The sequence below is a fragment of the Octopus bimaculoides genome, chromosome 13 (assembly GCF_046866305.1).
Source record: "Octopus bimaculoides isolate indiv1 chromosome 13, ASM4686630v1, whole genome shotgun sequence".
Classification (NCBI taxonomy): domain Eukaryota; kingdom Metazoa; phylum Mollusca; class Cephalopoda; order Octopoda; family Octopodidae; genus Octopus; species Octopus bimaculoides.
In genome coordinates this window covers 27826411-27848325 of record NC_142940.1, presented here as the reverse complement: position 1 = coordinate 27848325, position 21915 = coordinate 27826411, and the positions used below count along the sequence as shown (strand labels likewise).

Genomic DNA, 21915 nt, shown 5'->3' with positions numbered 1-21915 from the left:
ATCTTTTCTCTTTTTTTAAATTTTGTTCTGGATGTTATTTATCCACAAGGTCTGTTTGGGTGGTAGAACTCCTGTTCGGATGGGTTTGAGTGAGTATCCTGCTTCTTTTGTGGCAGCAGTGGCTGCCGCATATATTATATCATTTAGCTCAGTGATATTGCCTGTTGTTTCTGTGGTTGTTAGTTCCGTGACGGCCAGGTTTATGCTATTTATTATTGATGTTGTTTTATTGTCTATTTTGATTTTTGGGAGATATAATCTGTGGTCTATTCTAAGATCTGTGGTTTTCAGTTCTGTGGTTATTCTCATTTTCATAGTATCGTAATTATTAGGTTTCCCTTCGTTATTCCCAGGCTTTAGATTTGTTTTGCTTTCCTTTTCATTCATATGTTTGTCTGTGCTGTTCTGGATTGGTTCTTTTTGTACACTATTATACATCTCTACGGTCTGGGTTTGTTGTTTTTTGTTTACCTCGTTTTTTGCCGGAAATGTTACGTTTGTCCTCGTGTTTTGCTATCTCAGTGTTTATATTATTATTTGGCATTGCTGTGTGACTACTATCTAGATTTTCCTGATGTATTTTTCCTTTCAACTGTTCTATTTCTATTTCTGATATTTTTTTTGCTTTTAGAATATATCTTCTTATGTTAGCTAGTTTGTTAGGGTTCATTGTTTTATCAAGGTCTTTATTTACATTATTTTTCTTCCATATTTTATATGTATGTGTTGTTGCGTTTTCGTTTTCTGGGTAGAGCACTGCTGTGAAATAAGCGTGTAGGATCGAAATGCATTCCTCACGTGTCCATTTATGCCGTTTTGGTTTTGTTTGCGGGACATGAGGAACAACGTCCGGCCCTTTATTTTGAGGGTCATCGTTTTCGTAGGGTACCGGTTCGTTCATTTCTGTTGTCAGATTGTTTTGCACGTTCAGATCTTCGTACTTTTTGCGTAATAAGCTTACAGTACGCACTTCTCGGTTGTTATTCTTGGGTGGAATAATACCGGTGGTATTTAATCTGTTTGTAATTTTTTTGTACATGGTGTTTGGATGCGGAGATGGTCTGATTTTGATGTAACACGTGTGTTTACGATCGCTGTGCGGGTAGTGGAGGTATCAAGTTAAAATACATCATTATATTTGGAAAAATAGAAATAAATTTCAATGAGTATTACTTACTCGGATATAATCCAACCCTTTTATTATTATTATTATTATTATTGAGTGAGAGAGCAGTGCATACAACTAAAGTGACACTGGGGTAGAATATACGAAGCCCATTATACCCATCATGACTATCCATCTGATAAGGGTACACCAGGCACATGCATTTCAACCATATGTGCGCGACATGTGATCTCATATCAAAATAAACAGCGCATGACCTCGCAGTTGGGGCCCAATTAGAATTTTCTTCAGGTGGAGTAGCCCATCCCGCTCAAAAGGTCCCTGAATAAGGTTTGTTTAAGGATGTTAAGCAAAACACCCATATTTCCAAAGGTGAATTTTTCAAACCCCAAAGAATTCCTCTCAACATAAGGCTATGATGCTCTCCCAATACTTCTGCTCATGATCAAAGATGCACATATCGTCAGCCACCAAGGGACATGCTCAACTGATTAAGGTCAAACAACTGACAAGCAAATCTGTGGTATTAAGCAGAATATTTGCTGTAGCCCATCTTTTATACCAAGACAAAACAATGTACATGATAACACTTCCAATCAATTAAGATCAGAAGCCATGAGAGGCACTGCCTGGTACGGCATCCGGGCTTTTATTATTATTATTATTATTATTATTATTATTATTATTATTATTATTATTGAGTGAGAGAGCAGTGCATGCCATCAAAGTGACACTGGGGTAAAATATACGAAGCCCAGTATACCCATCATGACTACCCGTCTGATAAGGGTACACTAGGCACATGCATCACAACCATATGTGCATGACATGGTGATCTCATATCAAGATAAACAGCGCATTACCTTACAGGTGGGGCCAAGTTAAAATTTTCTTCAGGTCGAGTAACCCATTCCGTTCAAAAGGTCCCTGAATGAGGTTTGTTTAAGGATGTTGAGCAAAACACCCATGTTTCCAAAGGTGAATTATTCAAACCCTAAAGAATTCTTCTCAACACATGGCTATGATGCTCCCCCACTAATACTAATACTATTATTATTATTATTATTATTATTATTATTATGATTATTATTATTATTATTATATATACTTACATACATACATACACACACACACACACACACACACACACACACACACACACACACACACACACACATATATATATATACATATATATATAAGGTTGAGGAGGGTATTGGATTTAACCAAACCCAAAAGATACAGGTAATACCGAGTAAGTGCTGTATACCGACTAGTTATGCCCCAGTCGTTGTATGAACAGGATTGGGGATTATAAGTCGTGTATTAGCGTGTGTATGTATAAATATATAAAAGGATAAAGAGATCAATGGTAAAGTTGGAAATATATTTTATGGATAGAGTCTTACAGCTGTTTCAGGGAAGATCCAATGCATCCCTTCATCGGAGACAGAAATAGTAAAGGAATCGATTATTATATCCATAAGCGGAGAGTTATAGTATGAAGTTAGAGTGAGTGTGATGCGCTGAAAAAAGAAAGAAAGAACAGTACTAGGAGTGTAGTTTCATTCCAGTAGTAAGTATCCATGTAAAATAATCCTTGTGGGAATTTTCCGGAGATAGTTGCTGCAGCAAAGGCTGAAATAGCAGAGGTAGATATATGCCATATTGTGTCCGAGGTATATTGTTTGTGTTTACTTGAAGGATGTCCCAAATCAATTGAGAGATGTGTGTAGAGTAAATAGGTTAAGTCTTAAAGACAGAAGGGGAATGGGATAGAGGAATGATTCAGGTGTGGGGGGTGGTAGTAGTATATTTTTTGTGGTCAGTTAATCTGACTGGACAGAGAGGATGAGTATTGTGAGGGAAGGAGGAAGGGGGGATGAGGGTAAATGGTTTAGTGAGGAAGAAGGAATGCGCAGAGGTAGTATATAGGTGGTGGGGGTATGGGTGACAAACCAAGGACAGTATTAAAGGAAAAAAAGGAGAGAGAGAAAGGGTTAGTAGTATCATATTCTAAAATACTTATTCTTTTGCCGAACCGCTAAGTTACGGGAACGTAAACACACCACCATCGGTTGTCAAGCGATGCTGGGGGGACAAACACAGACACACAAACATATATACACACGCATACATATATATATACATATATACGATGGGCTTCTTTCAGTTTCGTCTACCAAATCCACTCACAAGGCTTTGGTCGGCCCGAGGCTATAGTAGAAGACAATTGCCCAAGGTGCCACACAGTGGGACTGAACCAAGAACCATGTAGTTCGTAAGCAAGCTACTTACCACACAGCCACTCCTGCGCCTATACACACATGTATATATATATGTGTGTGCACACGCGTATGTAATAATATTTTAGCACTAGTAAATGTGCTAGAAAATATACAAGATTATGTATATACGCATGTGTGTGCGCAAGTGTATATATGCGTACTTTATGTTGATCACATAAGCTGCCAACTATAAAAGTGGCTGTTATTCGTTGTACCACAAAAGTTTCTTAAAGGTAATATTGCTATGAACCATATTTCATTGTTGAGAGCTACGCTGATGGTGAATGGTAAGTTGGTTGTCTATTTAAATAAATATTTACTGGCAGTATTGGAAATACAACAAATAGTATGATTGTTCCAGTTTTCTAACAAAGACACTTCCTTTCTAGACAATTGCATAGACTGCTGATAAAAAGTATGACATTTACGAGCCTGCGTAGGACTGTGTATCTTTGTATTGTATAATGCGTGTCAGCACACGTCCCTGTTTCTGCGCGCACATATCTGTGAGTGTGGACGTCTGCGTATATGTACTTATGTTTGTATTTTGATATTTACATACATGTGTGGGGTGTTATACATACCCAAACGGAAAGAGAAGAGAGAAGGAGAGAAGAGGAGGAGAGAGCAATAGAGGGACAAAAAGAAAAGGAAATATATACACACACATACACGCATATATCTACGTCTGTTAATGTGTGTATGGTTTTCTGATTTATTTAACTAATATTAAAATCTTCTGTGAGTCATAACAAAGTCATAACTCTACATGACTCACGAACTTGTGTATGATTCATGAACTTGTGTAATTATTGTTCTTGAGGTGAGTGAACTAGTGCCGTTTTGCAAAGAACTCAAGGTGTGTTTTAAATAATGAAATGTAAAATAGATTATATGGAAAGGGAAAAGCGTGTGCTATGAGTATACTTTACTGAAACTCAGGCAAGCAAGCTAGCATTAGAATTGGAGTAGTAGAAGAGCAAATCAACTTACAATCGAAAATTTAACGATAGCTCTTCCTCCTCTACCATTCGGTATTGGAAGTCGTCGTGAGTAATGTTGTATGCTGCGGTGAGAAAAGTCAGGACTGACTCTTCTTTTACTCTCTTAAAGACTAAATCTTTAAACCCTCGATTACTTCTCTCCATATCGTATATGAACTTATCTTATCACATGAACCTTACTGTAATTTTCCCCGTCGCAAGTTATCACCAGTCCCCTTGGAATAAAATTTCGGTCTTCGATCATTAAACAGGGCTACTAAATGTATTTCACGTGTTTGAAAAGAATATCGACATCTAACAATGTCACAAGAGCACATTTCACATTCTCTTGTGATAATGTAAATGAAAATGACATTAGTAACTGACTGGTACTTGTTTTATCGACAGTAAAGCGAAAAGAAGCAAAATAATAAACCTCTCGAATTTAAAGGTGATACTACACTCAACCAATTCTGCTATTCTAATATAGAAACAATAATAGTTTCTAACAGGAATATTTTCATGGAGGAGCAGTCATAGTCAAAGAATCTCCATAAGTACTGGCTCCTAATGCTTAAGCACGCTCTGTGAGCAGCGTGGTGACTAATTTTTTTAAACACCAGTTTTTCTCTAACAGGTGGTTATTAAAACAAATCACCAAAGACAACCACAGACATGATTACTACTTACTTTATCGACCACGAAAATAAAATGAAAACGAAATCAATAAAAACAGTAGATAAAGATGAAATGTTGGTAAGAAAATTTCTCCAAAAGTAGTGAGAACTATCTAGGGTAATTCAGGGTACCCAGTAGAAGTCCCAGATGACTTTAATCCTTCGAAATCAATGACTACCTAAAGATAACTGCCGCTTGATTATAGATGGATAATCAGGCTGGCCAAAGTAATATCGTAAATTGCACTGCATTTGCAAAACAATTAGACAACAACGTCTTTATCTTCACCTTCACCCTTCTCTCGTTGTCAATTTAAAGAAGTTGAGAAATGGTCAAGAGAGGCAAAATGCAGTTCCCATGCCTTTCAGCATTAAGTATTTTCCTTTTCCATAAACATTAGACACACACACACACAAAGAAAAAAAATAGCCAGTCTTCCTTACTAAATGAAGGCGGTCAGTCGACTTTCATGACAAGTTCAATTGATTCATACTACACATGAAACTAGCGTGTGTTTATTACCGGCATAATGCCTCTCCCAAGGTTTAATTGTAGCTGTTTAATACAAGCTCAGAAATCGGCAATATACGCAAGAACTTAACGAATGCTTTTAGGGTGGTTTTGGAGCTCTGCACAATCCTAGAAAATACCCAACTAACAGCGGTACCGTCAAGGATTTGTTGAAGATGTCTAAAATTTACCACCTGAGACTCCTCTTTAAAGTACTAAACTAATCTTCTACTTCATGAAGAATCGTTCTTAGGCTATCGTCGTCTGGACTAACTCTTCTTTTACTCTCTTATCAAGACTAAATCCTTAAACCCTAGATTGCTTTTCTCCATATCGTATATGAACTTATCTTATCACATGAACCTTACTGTAATTTTCCCGGTCGCAAGTTATCACCAGTTTTGATGGAAAAGACTTTGTTTAAACTATCAAAGAGAACCTCAATGGAAGTAATCTTTTTGAGTTTTGCCGTGCTGCACTTTGAGTTTTAGCAATCGAAGAACAGTCGTTCCGTTTAGTTGGAAAGCGGCCATTCCTGTTGGTGCTGATATCACTACACTCGGGCTATTATCATTTGGGTACATGTACTGAATATATCAAAAAACTTTTGCCATGCCACCAACACCAGAAGCAAATTCCAAAATTTGTGCACAGTCATCAAAATGATATCACGGATAAGGTTTGTTGTTGTTCTAGTGATTATATTGTTTCTCAATACCGGTCACAATAACATCATAAATTTTTCTTTGCGCGTCATTCAGTTGGCTTTCTTTATGATTCACTGCATCCTCAATAACATTTCTCGTGCGAAGCAAATTGGCATCAACATCTTCATTTTGTAGATGTGGAAGAGGTGAAGAAAAAAACGACAGAGTCGTTAAAAGGCATCACTTTGCACCAGTTCGAGGACTGCTTCTAACAATGAAAAACGTGTTTGGATCGATGCATTGCTTCAAATGGAGAATACTTTAAAGGCGATAAAAGTGTAAGCATTTAAAACTAAGTGAATAAGATATTTCAAAATTCTTGGGTTTTTGGGGGGTACCCCTCGTATCTAAACCCGAAACAGGGTATGTTTACAAGGAACTTCATTACTATATATAGGTGACTCTTGTGAAATGGAGTCAAATATTCTCATTGTGGATATTATAGTCTGAGTAGAGTCGTTGGTTGAATACGAAATCCGACCAATGGTAGTTCATAATCCTGCAAAGTGTCCTGGTACCAAAAGTTCAGGCGGCTCAAAAGGGCTCTGGACAGCTAGATGTTAGTTGATAGTAGGGAGGTTACTTACTGTATCAATGTTTATTTAGAAGAACAGGTTAGCTTTTATTTTTGAAACAGTTGTCATGCTTCAAACATGTAAAGTGGGTATAAAATCAGTTAAATTTTCTTTTCTTGTTTGTATGCTTCTTGCTTATTATGGATATATTAATATTTATGTATTGGAACTTTTTTCTGAGACCGCTGGTGTTTTGTTGTACAGACAAGTTATTCCCTGCACGTCAATTCATTATATGATGAAGAAGAAAGTATCAGTGAGGTCCTCTTCATAATGTTTATAACGATGCTTTGCAGATGGTTGAAGAGGCTATGTGTATATTGGAATTTTTCATTCACCCCAACCTTTTTTATGAGGTTTGAAAATAGAAGATTGTTGGTGTCAAGAAAGTTAGCTATATAACGAGTGTAACAGAGAAATTTATGTCTTTGATAGAGAGATGTAATTCTTACCTTTATGTGTTGAAATTTCTGTGGAATAGACTATCCTTACATGAATATGTGTATGTTTATGTGCGTGCGTGTGTGTGTGTGTGTGTGTGTGTGTGTGTGTGTGTGTGTGTGTGCAAGTCTATTAATACAGAAGACGGAGTGTAACTAGAAGCATTTATTAGTACAATCGTTTCGGCTTCATACTGCACTGCTGCCTGGTAGGCGTGGAACGATGTAATAAGACCGAATGCAACGCACAGTGCAAAAAAGCTTCCTCGGGTGACATAAGATGCTTCACAAGTTCACAGATTTACATTTCGATTTCACTTCAAGCTATATGGTGGTGGTGAGAGATTCTAGCAGTTCAGACCCATTTGTTACAGTATCTCTCTCTTTCTCTCTCTCTCTCTCTCTCTCTCTCTCTCTCTCTCTCTCTCTCTCTCTCTCTCTCTCTATATATATATATATATATATATATATATATATATATATATATATATATATATAAGCAATGTTAATTCTCTAAATGAAGTATTAACAGTAACTGCACGATAAAGTGTAGTATATTGCCACTTAAGTGTGGCTGACCCCTAGGGGTGGATGTTACTGTTGCTTTTAGCCCCAGGAGGACATCTCCTCCAGCTGGCTTATCGACACACGACTGTGTCCTGTTTGCCAAGGGTAGTTATCCCTCTCACCAACATCTGCAGCACGAACGGATCCGGATTTCAGTTAATACTTCATTTAGAGAATTAACATTGCTTGTTTTCACCTTTTCGATATCAGTGAAGAATTTCACTTGAAAAGAAGATATAAGATTGCCAGGTTTTTGTCTCTCTCACCAAGGTCAGCGGCTATCGGACGCCGACGAAGGGAAATAACCCTGAAATCCGGATCCGTTCGTGCTGCAGATGTTGGTGAGAGGGATAACTACCCTTGGCAAACAGGACACAGTCGTGTGTCGATAAGCCAGCTGGAGGAGATGTCCTCCTGGGGCTAAAAGCAACAGTAACATCCACCCCTAGGGGTCAGCCACACTTAAGTGGCAATATACTACACTTTATATATATATATATATATATATATATATATATAAAAATATATATATATATATATATATATATATATATATATATATATATATATATATATAAATATATATATATATATATATATATATATATATAGTGATGTCGGGCGCGAAAATGCCTTAAGCTAAGCCTGAAAGCAATGAAGTCATAAAAGAATCATCCATAACTTGCAGTATGCAACATTTATTAAAATAAAAGTGTTGTATATCGTCTGCGTTGGATGGTACTCAGGATGACGTTGTATGGAAAGATGAAATAAATGAAAGTGAATTTTCTGGTGATGACTATGAATCTGACGATGACGAGATTTACACTACAATGATGCTGACATGTTTACAGAGGAACAAATGGAACAGTTATTTGATATTGAAAGTGACGTTGAATTTGAAGGATTTGAATAAATGTTTTTGCTTTTGCTTTTGTAACTGATAGTGATAAATATGTGAAAGGCAATTTACTTATTATTTATTTTTAACTGACGTTATTACTGTTATTTCTTTATTTTCTGCTAACAAAGTGCACAAAAAAGCTACACGTTTGCATTATGTTATACATATAATAATAATAAAGGACGTTATATATACCTCTTTGACTCAAGTTAGAGAAGGGGTGCGTATTATACACAAGGTTTAGGTTTTTCAGAAGTACAGCCCTCTAAAAATCTCCTGCGTATTATACTCAAAGGCGGACTATACTCGAGGATTTACGGTATACATATATATATATATATATATATCTGTAATACAATATGTGACAATTATTCGGTTGCCATAATAAGACACCGAGTTTCGGATGTCAGGGTGGAGATCTGCTCCGGCATCTCGTCAGTTATCAAGGCAATCCCCCCCCCCAAAAAAATTTTTGGGTTTTTTTTTATTGCCTTGATAACTGACGAGATGCCAGAGCAGATTTCCGCCCTGACATCCGAAACTCGGAGTCTTTTTATGGCAACCGAATAATTGTCACATATTATATTACAGATAAATTCCTCTATTTACATAGTATCGAGGTCTCATTCATTCCTTTGCTGTCATACCATTACTATTATATATATATATATATATATATATATATATATATATATATATATATATATATATATATATATACAAGAATAAGGGCAGAGAATCGTCAATTAATAATAGAATTAATAATTAACAATTCTGCCAAGTAGTTCAGTATGAAAAAAACCTTTATCGGTAAGACTATTTATCATTATAAATATACAGGGATTAGCAATTGAGTTGCTTCTCCAACATACTGAAAATTTAGAAATAGCAGTCAAAGAACTACTGATTCCAAACTACAAATTTTCTCTAAAGTGGATGGCGATATTTATGGCACACATAGAACAAAAAACCGGAGGGAAAATATATATATATATATATATATATATATATATATATATATATATATATATATATATATATATATATATATTAGTTATATCTTAGTTTTTCTACGGTATGAATACTATATTTATTTTGATGTTTATAACTCTAACGTTTTTTTATAATTCTATAGCGTCCTCAATTGGTTAACAACTGAACATTATGTTTGAATTAATTTACCATCTGCTCGTTGCCTACACCTTTAGGATGAACGGTTGTATATCATCTCATACCTTTTCATCCTGTTTTGTATATTTTCATGGGTCAACTATGAAAATTGGATTTCAATGTTTTCTGTTTTTATCGGCTGCATATTACTATTACTACTACTACTACTACTACTAATAATAATAATACTAATAATAATAATAATAATGGGACCCCGAGGAGATGGAGTATCCCATATTTTATAATATTTTATAATATGTATTAATCATTCTGGATATTGCATCGAAATGTGCATAGGTCATTTTCATTATTATTATTATTATTATAATAAAGTATTTTCAATGGATCAGTTTTGAGCTCTATTTAAAGTTGATATATATGTATATATATATATATATATATATATATATATATATATATATATATATATATATATATATATATATATGTATGTATGTATGTATGTATGTACATATGGGAATTCTGAATTCAAATCCTTCACTCCATAGAAGCGTTGGATTTACCTGTCTGTACTTGATGAAAAATCATCTTATTTGGATTGTTCCAATTTGTAATGTTTAAGTGTGTCCCTCATTTATCTTGGTGGGAAAATAAGGTACTTCTGGCGTATACGATTCCGAAATGGCATTTTTTAAAATTCTCAAAATTTGACAAACGGTAAGTGGCAGAAAGAACCATCTGAGAACTTTTTGATTTGAGGAGTTTGACAACAAGGGAGCGTAGCCGGTAACAACGGCAGAACCCAGAAATTTATATTTCAGAACACCACTCATCCCGTATCCGAACATGGCTGAAAAAAATCACGTCTCCTCGGTAAAAGATCGAATGAAAGTAGGTATTTACCATATTGCCTTACGTCAATGAAGAAGGAGAGGAGGTACTGAAGAATAATGGAAAACTATCGCAAAAAGCGAAAAATTCACGTGAGAGAAAAAAAATGAACTCTACGTGTATTCAAGATGCACGGGTTAAGACCAGACGGTATTTACATCACAGACGAATTACAAACGGATTTGCCGAACGACATAAGTTTGACAAAATTGCGTCAAGGACAGGAAATACTTCATCCCTAGTCATTTGCTGATTCCCGCTATAAAGCTTTAAATAAATCCACATTTTTGTACGACACAATACAACTAGCAATCGCCTTTTCAACTATAACAGTCTACACTTTTTTATGAACAAGTTATCTGAATATCCTCTCTAAGCTGTCCTAAGTCATTCCTCTGTTCACCCCTCTGCACTTAACGCTTGGAACAATTAAACTCACACGGAATAAAACTCAGTAACATAAAGCAGTGTACTAATTTAATTTGGTTGGTTGAAACCAGTACTGAAATTACAACCATGTTTTAATGATACATATTTTCAAGGGTCGAAAGAGAAGAGAGAGAAGGAGAGAGAGAGAGCTAAAAAGTGCACTGTTTGAGAGTAAGTCAAGAGCCATTTAGCGTGACTGTTTTAGGCAACCGGGGTTGTTGGCACCAACAGAGTGGAGAAGGAAAATTTTAAGAGTCTAGCTGATTGTGTGCAAGGAGAGATTGAAATCCAAGCAGGTAGCAGATATGACAGCTTTCTGGTAGTAGAACAGCTAGTAGTGGTTGAAGAGTAGTAAGTCGGAGGATTTTGCAAATTTCGTAAAAGGTCCTTTTTACTAGTGCACAGAAGAATCGAGTGTACGGCTGGAAGCAGGTAAAGTTGCAGTCTGTGCGATTCAGTAAGGCATGTCTTGCTTTTCCGATCGTGATTGCATTGGAGTTGCAGTAGTGCTTAATATCCACCATTTTGTAGAGATTAATGTTTTTCCCAGGCGTTACATACTGTGTTTTGTGCTTGTATTACTGCAACGCTACTACATGTGAAATGCTTGGAGGACTTGTAACTAGAAGGACTTGTAACTATAAAAGGACTTGTAACTATAAGAGGACTTGTAACTATAAGAGGACTTGTAACTATAAGAAAAGTGAAGTGTTTTGCTTAAGAGGATGATTTCAGCCGGCTTGCTCAGTTCTTTTCAAGAGTATGTGGATGTGTAGTGGTAACAGATTGGGCAATGGTCGGATGAGCCGATACGTAGAGGGATGGTGTTTGTTTAATAAAGATGACGTTAGAAAGGATAAAGATGGCATGGTTCTTTAGAAGTCAGAAATATTAATTGTTGCAGAGAGTTCAGTATTGCAAACGATTCAGCTTCCGCTCTAGCAGTATCGATATAAGAGTGCAGAAACTAAGAAGAGTTGAGAATATTGACGTCTCAGAAAATGACTACTTTAGATAGGAATGAAGTGAATGAAAACATATTTTTCATGCCGTACGAAACATAGTGGAACAATTGTAGGCGGTTAGAGAGTTCAAAGACATCAGATGAATTTAGAAATACAGAGAAGGGAGATTTCTGAGCCTAAGTAAATGAAAATTCCTTTTGCTCATACACAGGCTGACTGGAAGAATAAATTTATAAACATCGCCCCTCAGAAAGTCTTTGAAGCGACAGGTGATCAGTGTGGTGCAGGTTGGACCGGAGTCCACGAATGTTCAGAATAAAGGAACAATCTCCAGTAGATTTAGTGTTCCTGTAGTTTGTCACCTCTCGTTCTTTTAGTTTTTACCAAATGAATTTTATGTATATTTTTTGATATTTAAAAATTTTATTGTATAATACTTAATAAGCTTCCGGAGTTTTTGTTTCGGCCAGTATTTCCCAATGTGTATTCTGTGGACCACAAGTCTCCCTGAAAAACTTGTGGAATTCCCCGAAATAAGGAGGTCTTTTTCTTTTACCAATTTCAAAATTATAATGTTTTTTATAAGAATAAATTTTCTTCCTCAAATTTGTTTTTGGCAGTACAATATAGGGGTGTATTCTGCGAGTCTGGAAGTTTTAATGAGGATTCCGCCACAAAATAGTCATGCTTCCAATGGTTTAGGCTGTTTATGCCCATTAAACAATTATTGTGCTACAACCTAACTGGAATGCTGATGGCTATTTTTAAGCAGGAAACACTGTATCCATTTGTTTCGTACAGCTCCAGGAAATCCTTAGTTATGCAGACTTGTGGCACGTAGGTAATCGTCGAATGACGATTTGGGATTCACAGATCTATTGTGCAAGATGTACGTTCACCGAGTGAAAGCATATGCATTTCATCGTTTAACTGGCGTACTGCGTTTCTTTCTTGGATTAGTATATCAAGAATTGACCTATCTTAAGTGTTCTTCGTTTTATACAGAATGCAAGGTATGGTCCGTGAGAAATTCGAAACAACAAACAGTATTGGAAGCAGGCATCTTGATATGTGTTTGATACACTTTTAGCAAATGTATAGCATTTTAAAAACATTTCTGCTTACTTTACTTCCAATACATTCAAACGAACATAATATACATTTTATAAAAATCAAAATGACAAATATATTGGAAATAAATTTTTTATAATGTAGGTTGTAAAAAGGTATTTCGCTAACTGAATAAGTGAAAATGAAAATTAACATAATGAAACAGTGTTTATTTTATAAAAAGTAGTTTTTTTTATATATAAAGAAAAAAATGAATGAGAACAATTTTGTTTTGCTGAAGGGATTTGATAGATAAAAGTAACGTTTAAAAATTATAAGATGATTTCCAACAAAGAGAAGCCGTGATGGCTAAAACGAACTCCCAGCATAGCTTTATTTAATCCTATTCACTGCATATTATTTCTTTTACACAGATAAATTTATGCGTGTTTTTTTTCTTTTTCTTTGTTTGAAGTTTCTTTTTAAATTAGGCACTGTAAAAGACTCTCTTCGAAATATAAACTGGACTGTTTAAACTAAAAATATATCAAAATATTTAAAAAAACAAAAAACAAAGTGGGTTATTCTCACCTGTTAATACAAACATTCCTTCAAGAAACATTTTGTTGCTTTTCTTGTCGCTATAAAGAAAGGCTAAGACAGAATGATAGACGATAAGGCCGTTTACTGCTGAACGTGACTTTAGAACTGATTCTGATCAGCGTATCCCTTTTGCTGTAGATAAATTATTGGATTCTATTAGTTGTCAACCCCAAACCCCCAGCTTAGGAATTTAAACATAGCTGCTGATGGCGGTAGTAGTTGAGTCAGATAGGCCTAAGCTGACATCATGGGAAACAAAAAATAAGCAAAAAATAAAATACTGTTAAAACAACCCTTGTTGGAACTAACTGGAATGAATAGATGTCTTTTAAAATGGTTGCCTACAATAGCCAAATTAAAAAAGAACGTGTGCTGTTACTAGGCTAGCCTATCAGTCATAATGAAAGACCTACTCTAACACGGTTATTAGAGTGCATGTAAACACATTTACGTATTTGATTCATACATATTAACCAATTTATTTGTGATGAATGGTCGTATGTCTTCGTTCGAAGTTTCTCTGTACAACAATATCGTCATCAGCATCATCAACACTACCAGAGAATAAATATGTACAAATGGATAATTCTACACTTGGCCATTCCCTAAAACTGCTATTTATCTTGTATAAATGATGGCTTCTAAAAGTAAACAATCCGAAAACAAAACACGGCAAAAAAGATCCACCTATTGCACATAAAGTTTTCTATAGATTTATTGGTCAGCTATATCAAAGATAATACTTCAAAAATTTCTTAGCGTGGGAAAAGCGTAATATTTGCTCAGAATTCCAGTTTTCTAAAAACTGGTCAAATTTACTTTGCACTCAATATACTAATTAATAAGCATAGTGCAAGGTACTGTTGCTATAATACATTTTCCAACAGATCATTACTCATCTAAATCCTCCCTAAATAAATAAGCGCGTGTATAGGTGTGTGTGTGTGTGTGTGTGTGTGTGTGTGTGTGTGCGTGCGTGCGCGCGTGTGTGTGTGTGCGCGCGTGTGTGTACGTGTATGTATATATATGTATATATATATATATATATATATATATATATATATATATATATATATATATACATACAGGTAAGCAGGGTTAGCGGTTGGAATAACCGTCTAAGGGATAATAGTATCCGTTCTTGCTATCCGTATCATTTTCCTATGCTATCCTGGGTATGGGTATGCAAGCGTACTATGCTCATAGGGTACAGGTAACAACAGAAAAAACAAAAGTTCATCAGGAATCAAATTTAAATAAGTAGAAAATGAAGAAAACTCTTGATCAACAAACAAATTGACCAACATCGATTGATTAGTTTTTAAAACAAAACATGACATAAAATTTCATAACATAATGTAATGTTATGTCATGTTTTGTATTAAAAAATAATCAACCGATGTTGGTCAATTTGTTTGTCTGTTGATCAAATGTTTTCTCCATTTTCTGCTTATATATATATATATATATATATATATATATATATATATATATATATATATATATATATATATTATTATTATTATTATTATTTTATGTTTGACTTTTGTTTTGCATTTGTACAAGTTGGATCCAAGTCTCACCCAGAGACCTCAAGAGACAACAAGTTAGAAGTTCATGTAGGTGTTATGCCTAGGGTACCATATATTTGGATTTGTACAGTTTTGTTCAAGTGAATGTTTAAGAAACCATAAGAAAATTATGCGTTTGCTTTAAAATTTGAGATCACATAGACAGTATTTTACGTAGGATATGGGCAGTTTCCATGAGCACTATCTTTTGAACTTCAGCCATTTTGGGGTTTCCTGGAATCTGATCTAGGTAGTAATCAGGGCACCTATGACAATAGGTATTGTTTTCGTCTTCAGATTCCACATTTTGCTAATTTCTATTTCAAGGTCTTTATATTTGCTCAGTTTTTGGTAGGTCTTGACAGATAGGTTTATATCGATTGGGACAGTCATATCAATGAGGAGGCATGATTTTTGTCTGAAGTCTTTCAGTATGATGTCTGGCCTATTTGCGTCTATCTTTCTGTCAGTTTGAATGGTGAAGTTCCAGAGGAGTGCAATGTGATCATTTTCAAGTACTGGGGGTGGTTTGTGTTCCCACCAGTTTTTATCATGGGGCAAGTCCAGGTTTTTGCATATTACCTAGTGAATATATTGTGCAGCTCTATCATGCCTGTTGAGATATTCTGTAGGCGCAAGCAGACTGCACATGGAGACAACATGATCGATGGTCTCATTTTGTTGTTGGCATATACGACATAATGGGGAGCTGCCGTTCTTTAATATGTTGGCCTGGTAGTTCTTTGTAGGTAGGCATTGATCTTGGGCTGCTATGATAAACCCCTCTGTTTCTGATTTCAAGTCAGAGGCCATTAACCATTGGTGAGTAAGGGCTTTGTCAATATCTGCATTATTCGCTCTCTTTGGGTATTTGCCATTGAGAGGTTTTCCATGCCATTTTTCAGTCATAATAGCTAAGGCAGCAATTTTAGCACGGGTTTTCAAGCGCTTAGCTTTTTCTGCAGGTGTTTCTAGTTCGTCTAATTCTTGAATTTGTTGCAATTGGAATTCACTTAGATATTCCTTTGCCTGTTTTGTTACTGAGTAAGATGCTTTCTTGCTTTCATGTTTTAAGACAAGTTTTAGCATCCAGTCCTCAGCGTTTTTCAGATAGGTGTCTAGGCCAATTGTGGCTACCTTCATTGATAATGCCAGTTGTAAAAGTCCTCGGCCTCCTTCTTTTCTTGGCAGATAAAGACGTTCTATATCTGCCTTAGGGTGGTGCATTCTATGCATTGTCAACAGTTTTCGTATTTTTCTGTCAACATTACATATTTCAGTAATTGACCAGTTAACGATGTTGAAACTGTAAGTCACGACTGGTATGGCCAGAGCATTGATCGCTTCGATCCTGTTTCTCGCGTTCAGCTCTGTCTTCAGTATTGCTCTCACCCTGCGATAACATTCTTTTCTGATCCTTTCCCTCATCACTGAGTGCTTGATATTGTCCCCTTCAATTACCCCTAGGTATTTGTAGCTCTCCGCTGGTTCTAACTCTTTTATGACATTTTGCTGGTCAAGGTTCACATTAGATGTATTTGTCATTTTTCCTTTGATAAAGGTAGCTTTTGCACATTTATCAAGGCCAAATTGCATCCTGATGTCATCACTGAATTGTTTAACAATCGCTAGTAGGCCTTTGAGTTGTTGGTCATTTTTTGCAAAGAGCTTTAAATCATCCATGTAAATGAGATGATTTATATTTTTATCAAATATTTTATAACCATACTGTGCATCATTGAGCAATTTTGAGAGCGGTATTAGGGCTAGACAGAAGAGGAGTGGTGATAGTGAGTCACCCTGGAAAATGCCACATGAAATTCTTACATCTCCAGCATTTAGAGATTCATTGTCATTGTTCAACATCAGTGTGGTTCTCCATGATCTCATACTTACAGATAAAAAGTTACGCAGAGTAGGAGCTATTTTATACATTTCCAGACATTTCCTAATCCAGCTATGTGGTAGGCTATCAAAGGCCTTTTTATAGTCTATCCAGGCTATTGACAAATTTTTCTGGCGCTTGTGACAATCTTCTAAGATCATCTTATTGATGAGTAGCTGATCTTTACAACCATAAGATCCACGTTTACATCCCTTTTGCTCATTAGGGAATATGCTACTTTCTATTAAAAAACTATAGGTGTACTCGGTTAGGACAGATGTTAGCGTCTTATACATTGTTGTTAAGCAGGTTATGGGATGATAATTTTTTGGTTCGTTTGTTTCCTCATTTTTTGGAAGCAGGAATGTTAAACCATTAACTAGCCAAGAGGGCATCAAACTAGGATTTTGCAAAACATCGTTGTAAAGTTGTTAGCAGTTCATGGCTTTCTGGGAAGGCATTCAACCAGAAGTTAGGAATTTTATCCTTTCCTGGAGACTTCCATTTGCTTGACCTCCTGAGAGCAGATCTTATATCTTCTACCTTGACCCCCTCCCACTTTTGCTCCTCTAAGGAGTCTAGGTCTGTAGATATTCTATCAATCCAAGGGGCCTTTTCATCGTGTGTTTTATCTTCTGCCCAGATTTTATTCCAAAATTCTTGCACTTCTTCTTTTGATGGGACAGACTTTATTGTTACTGGTGTTTTCCCTATCTTCCTGTAGATATTTTTGGGGTTATTTTTGAACATGTTATTATCTCGGAAGAATCTAACACGCTTTTCATACCTTGCTATGCGGGCAGCTTTAGCACATACCTTTTGCTTGATGGTTTCTATGGTGGCATCAATGTCAACTATGGTTTTCATATTATATTTTTTCTTTAGTTTATGGGTCTTTGTAGGTTTGATACTCTTGTCAAATTTAAGGTTTTTCAAACATTCTATGTCAGATCTAATCAGCTTAATTTGGTGTTGAATGCGTTCTTGCCAAGAAGGCTTTTAGTGGGAGTGTTGTCTTTTTCTAATCTTTTCACCACATAGAATCGTTGAGATTCTTGCGGATGCATAGTACAGGTGGTTGAGATCTGTAATATCAACATCATTAGCTGAAATTATATCCTTAAGTGCAAGGCGGATTTTATCAATTATTTTCAGGTTTTGGTTAGAATTGCGAATTTTGGGGAGAGTGTCGCGTTCATTCATACTAGTTTCTTTAATTTTCAGCCATTCAATCATGATTTGATTTTTTAGATCATGTAGTTCTGTTGCGTCGATTTCTGTATGACTTCCTTCATGTATTTGATTTTCACCTGCCTTAGTGTTTATGGTTGGTTCAGAGAGTATTTCACTTTGCCTATCAGTTACCTTAACTCTTTCAATCATTACTGTATTTTCATCAGCCTTGGGCTGGTTTATAATTATTTCCTCTGTACTATCTTCTTTAGCTGCAGTTTCATTCTTTTTATCCTTTACTGCTTGCTTAATTTGGTCAATCTCTACTTCAGTTAGTAATTTTTTTTTCATAATGTTTCTTCTGACGTTGGCGAGTTTGTTACTGTCTATGTAGGGTCTTACTTCAGGGTGTTTCTGTCTCCTGTTTAAGTAGGTTTGTACAGTATTAGATTTATCTGTAGGGAAATATATGGCATGGTAGAAGGCTGTAAGAACTTCTTTATTATCTTCCCTAGACCATTTTTCATTCTTTTTCTTTTGGTTATTTGATGATGAGCATGGATGGCCATCTGTTGGAATATTCCGGTGGTGGGGTACTTCCAGCTCCTGTGTGTCGGGAAGATTTGAACCAGTAGCAGATTTCTCGTCTCGGATCTGGTTCATTATCCGAGTAAGTGGTCCTTTATAATCCGGTCTATGACCATTGCGGTTTATATTTTGTTTTATTAACAGTGAGGCATAACAAGCTTCGACGTTGACGCTAGGGGACGGATCTGTCTGTTTAGGGTACATTTTTTGAGACAACACCGTCTCCGAGCTCTCGTGACGTAGCTTCTTAAGGCTAGCAGATCTCTTTCGAGTAAGTGGCCCTTCGTGATTCGGTCGATGACCAATCTGGTTTGTGATCTGCCTTGTTATCATTGAGGCATGACGAGCTTTGGCGTTGACATTAGGGGACGGATTTGTCTGTTTAGGGTCAGTTTTTTGAGACAACACCGTCACCGAGTTCTCAGCATGTAAACATTGCTCGTAGCGTAGTTTTTTAAGGCTAGCAGATCGGTATTCATCTGTATTTTTTTTGTTGATAGATTTATCTCCGGGCATAGTGTATTTGTGTGTGTGTGTGTGTGTGTGTGTGTATGTGTGTGTGTGGCGTTTTAAACTTAAGAATGGTTCACTGTCTGTGTTTGTTCACAAAATGAAAATAAATAAAGAAGAAAAAAAGTTTGGGTTTTGCTTCGTTTGTGATATGTGTTTTCGTATGCGTGAGTGTGTCCTGTGATTTTCACGTAGTTGTGTAAACATTAAGATGCATGTGTAGTTCTATGGGTATCAAAACGTATATATCATTGTGTACACGTTCGAGTGTATGCGTAATTATTCAATATATGTACTTACTATTTTGTTCCATTTCTTTTTTATATAGTTTGTAAACTTTCCGGTGTTGGTTTTGCGTGTGTGATCGCACGTGTTTCATTGAGACATCGTGCATAGGAGGACCTGTGCTTTGTATTGCAGTGAAATTTCATTTTTTAAGAATAAAAATATTTTTTCAAAAATTATCTTCGTTAAAAGACCGCTTCCTTCAAATCTTCCACCGGTTCTGTTGCCTAATTCCATCGATGTTATTGGATTAGATATGTTTTTGTATAGGGAGCCCGGTGTAGCACATCCATCTTATTATTATTATTATTATTATTATTATTATTATTATTATTATTATTATTATTATTATTATTATTATTGTTATTTCTAAATCTCTCAAAGAGTGATATTCAGTAACAGTTCTTTAAAGTAAAGGCTATTTGCCAACATAATGTGGCTGTCCTGGAAGGGACAAATGTTACTGTTTTTTAACCTCAGGAAACATCGTTTCCAGTTGGCTATATGACACAATATCTGTGTCCTTATATTTTCGAACAGGGAGTCCAGCATTCCCATCCAGCACAAGATAACATCTGTGGACTGGTTTCTGGGTTATTGCTCTTTATCAACACAGAGTAGCTGCTTCGCTAAGTGGCACTGTTCGAAAATATAAGGACACAGATATTGTATCGTATAGCCAACTGGAAACGATGTTTCCTAGGGCTAAACAACAGTAACATTTGTCCCTTGCAGGACAGCCACATTATGTTGGCAAATAGCCTTATGCATGTGTGTATATATATATATATATATATATATATATATATATATATATATTCTCTATCTTTTTCACGTAAACACAAAGATATATGTATTTATATATACACATATACACATATAAGTGTGTGTGTGTGTGTGTGTGTGTGTATCTTCGTGTCTGTGTTTGCTCCCCATTACTACTTGACAACCTATGTCGATGTGCTTACGTCCCTGTAACAAAGCTGTTCGGCAAAAAGTAACCGATAGAATAAATATGTCTTGAGTTGCATGACAACCTCGTCGTATCCATGGTACCCACATCGTTTCCATGACAACAATTTTCTATCCATTATCGAGTTATCTCTCTTCTGTATGTCCTTCTGACAGCCAAAGAACCAGAAGAGCGCATGGGAGTCTGATAAGAGGAAATATTGAGTAGTTATGGTGTTTTTATATCTTTTACCATAAGCGAGAATTTATTTTCTCCGTGGTAACTGCAGTGAATTTTCCTTTAGAAGTTGAAATATATTTCAACTGATCTAAAGTTCGTTTATTCCTCATCCCCGCTGATACCATATATGTAGGTAGGTAGGTAGGTAGGTAGGTAGGTAGATTGCTATACATATGATATAGATTCATAACAGCCAATTTCTCAATTGATTTCAAAACACAAATTCAGCAAAACCTCGGTAAATATCTCAAAAAGCTAAAAGAAATGATATGACATGGATTGTTTACTATTGATGTTTGAAAGATTTTACACGAGGTTTGTGGGTCTTGCACCTGGAAAAAATAAAACAACGCAATTTATAGAAGAATGCGACCAGGTCAAACCCAAGGATGAAAAAATTTGTTAGTTCACATGAGTACCATCCCTTGCATTAGGCATAGATGATAGCTGTCTGTTGGATGGGGTTGGGGCTGCGGTTTTGGTAGGATGGGGTAGAGATACCTGGTGAGTGGAGGTGGAGGATTATGGGGGGTAATTTTAAAATCATTTGTAGTCATGTATATGTGTATATATTTTAACAGTGAGTAATTTGTGGTTTTAGAGCGATGGCTCTGTTTATAGCAAGTGGTATTTTAATACCCTATTGAATTTAGCTTATATTTTACCTATAAAGGTGTCAACTTGCTAGCCACTTTATTATTATTATAATTATTAATAATGGTAATGATACCTATTTAACTTTAAATTATATATATATATATATATATATATATATATATATATATATATATATATATATATATATATACATAAGGTTGGCCAAAAAGTCCATTCGGATCTTCCCCTTTTGATCAGCAGGTCGAT

At 35.7% G+C, this 21915-nt stretch overlaps 1 protein-coding gene across 1 annotated transcript in view; it reads right to left on the bottom strand.

The window, feature by feature from the left end:
• The window catches only part of LOC106879637 (uncharacterized), a 209198-nt gene extending 195016 nt beyond the window's left edge, over window positions 1-14182 (bottom strand). The window contains exon 1 of the mRNA XM_089361587.1: window positions 13836-14182. Within this exon, the coding sequence (XP_089217713.1) occupies window positions 13836-13866 (31 nt within the window). The 5' untranslated portion in view covers window positions 13867-14182. The remainder of the gene's footprint in view (window positions 1-13835) is intronic.
• Window positions 14183-21915: the final 7733 nt, after the last annotated feature.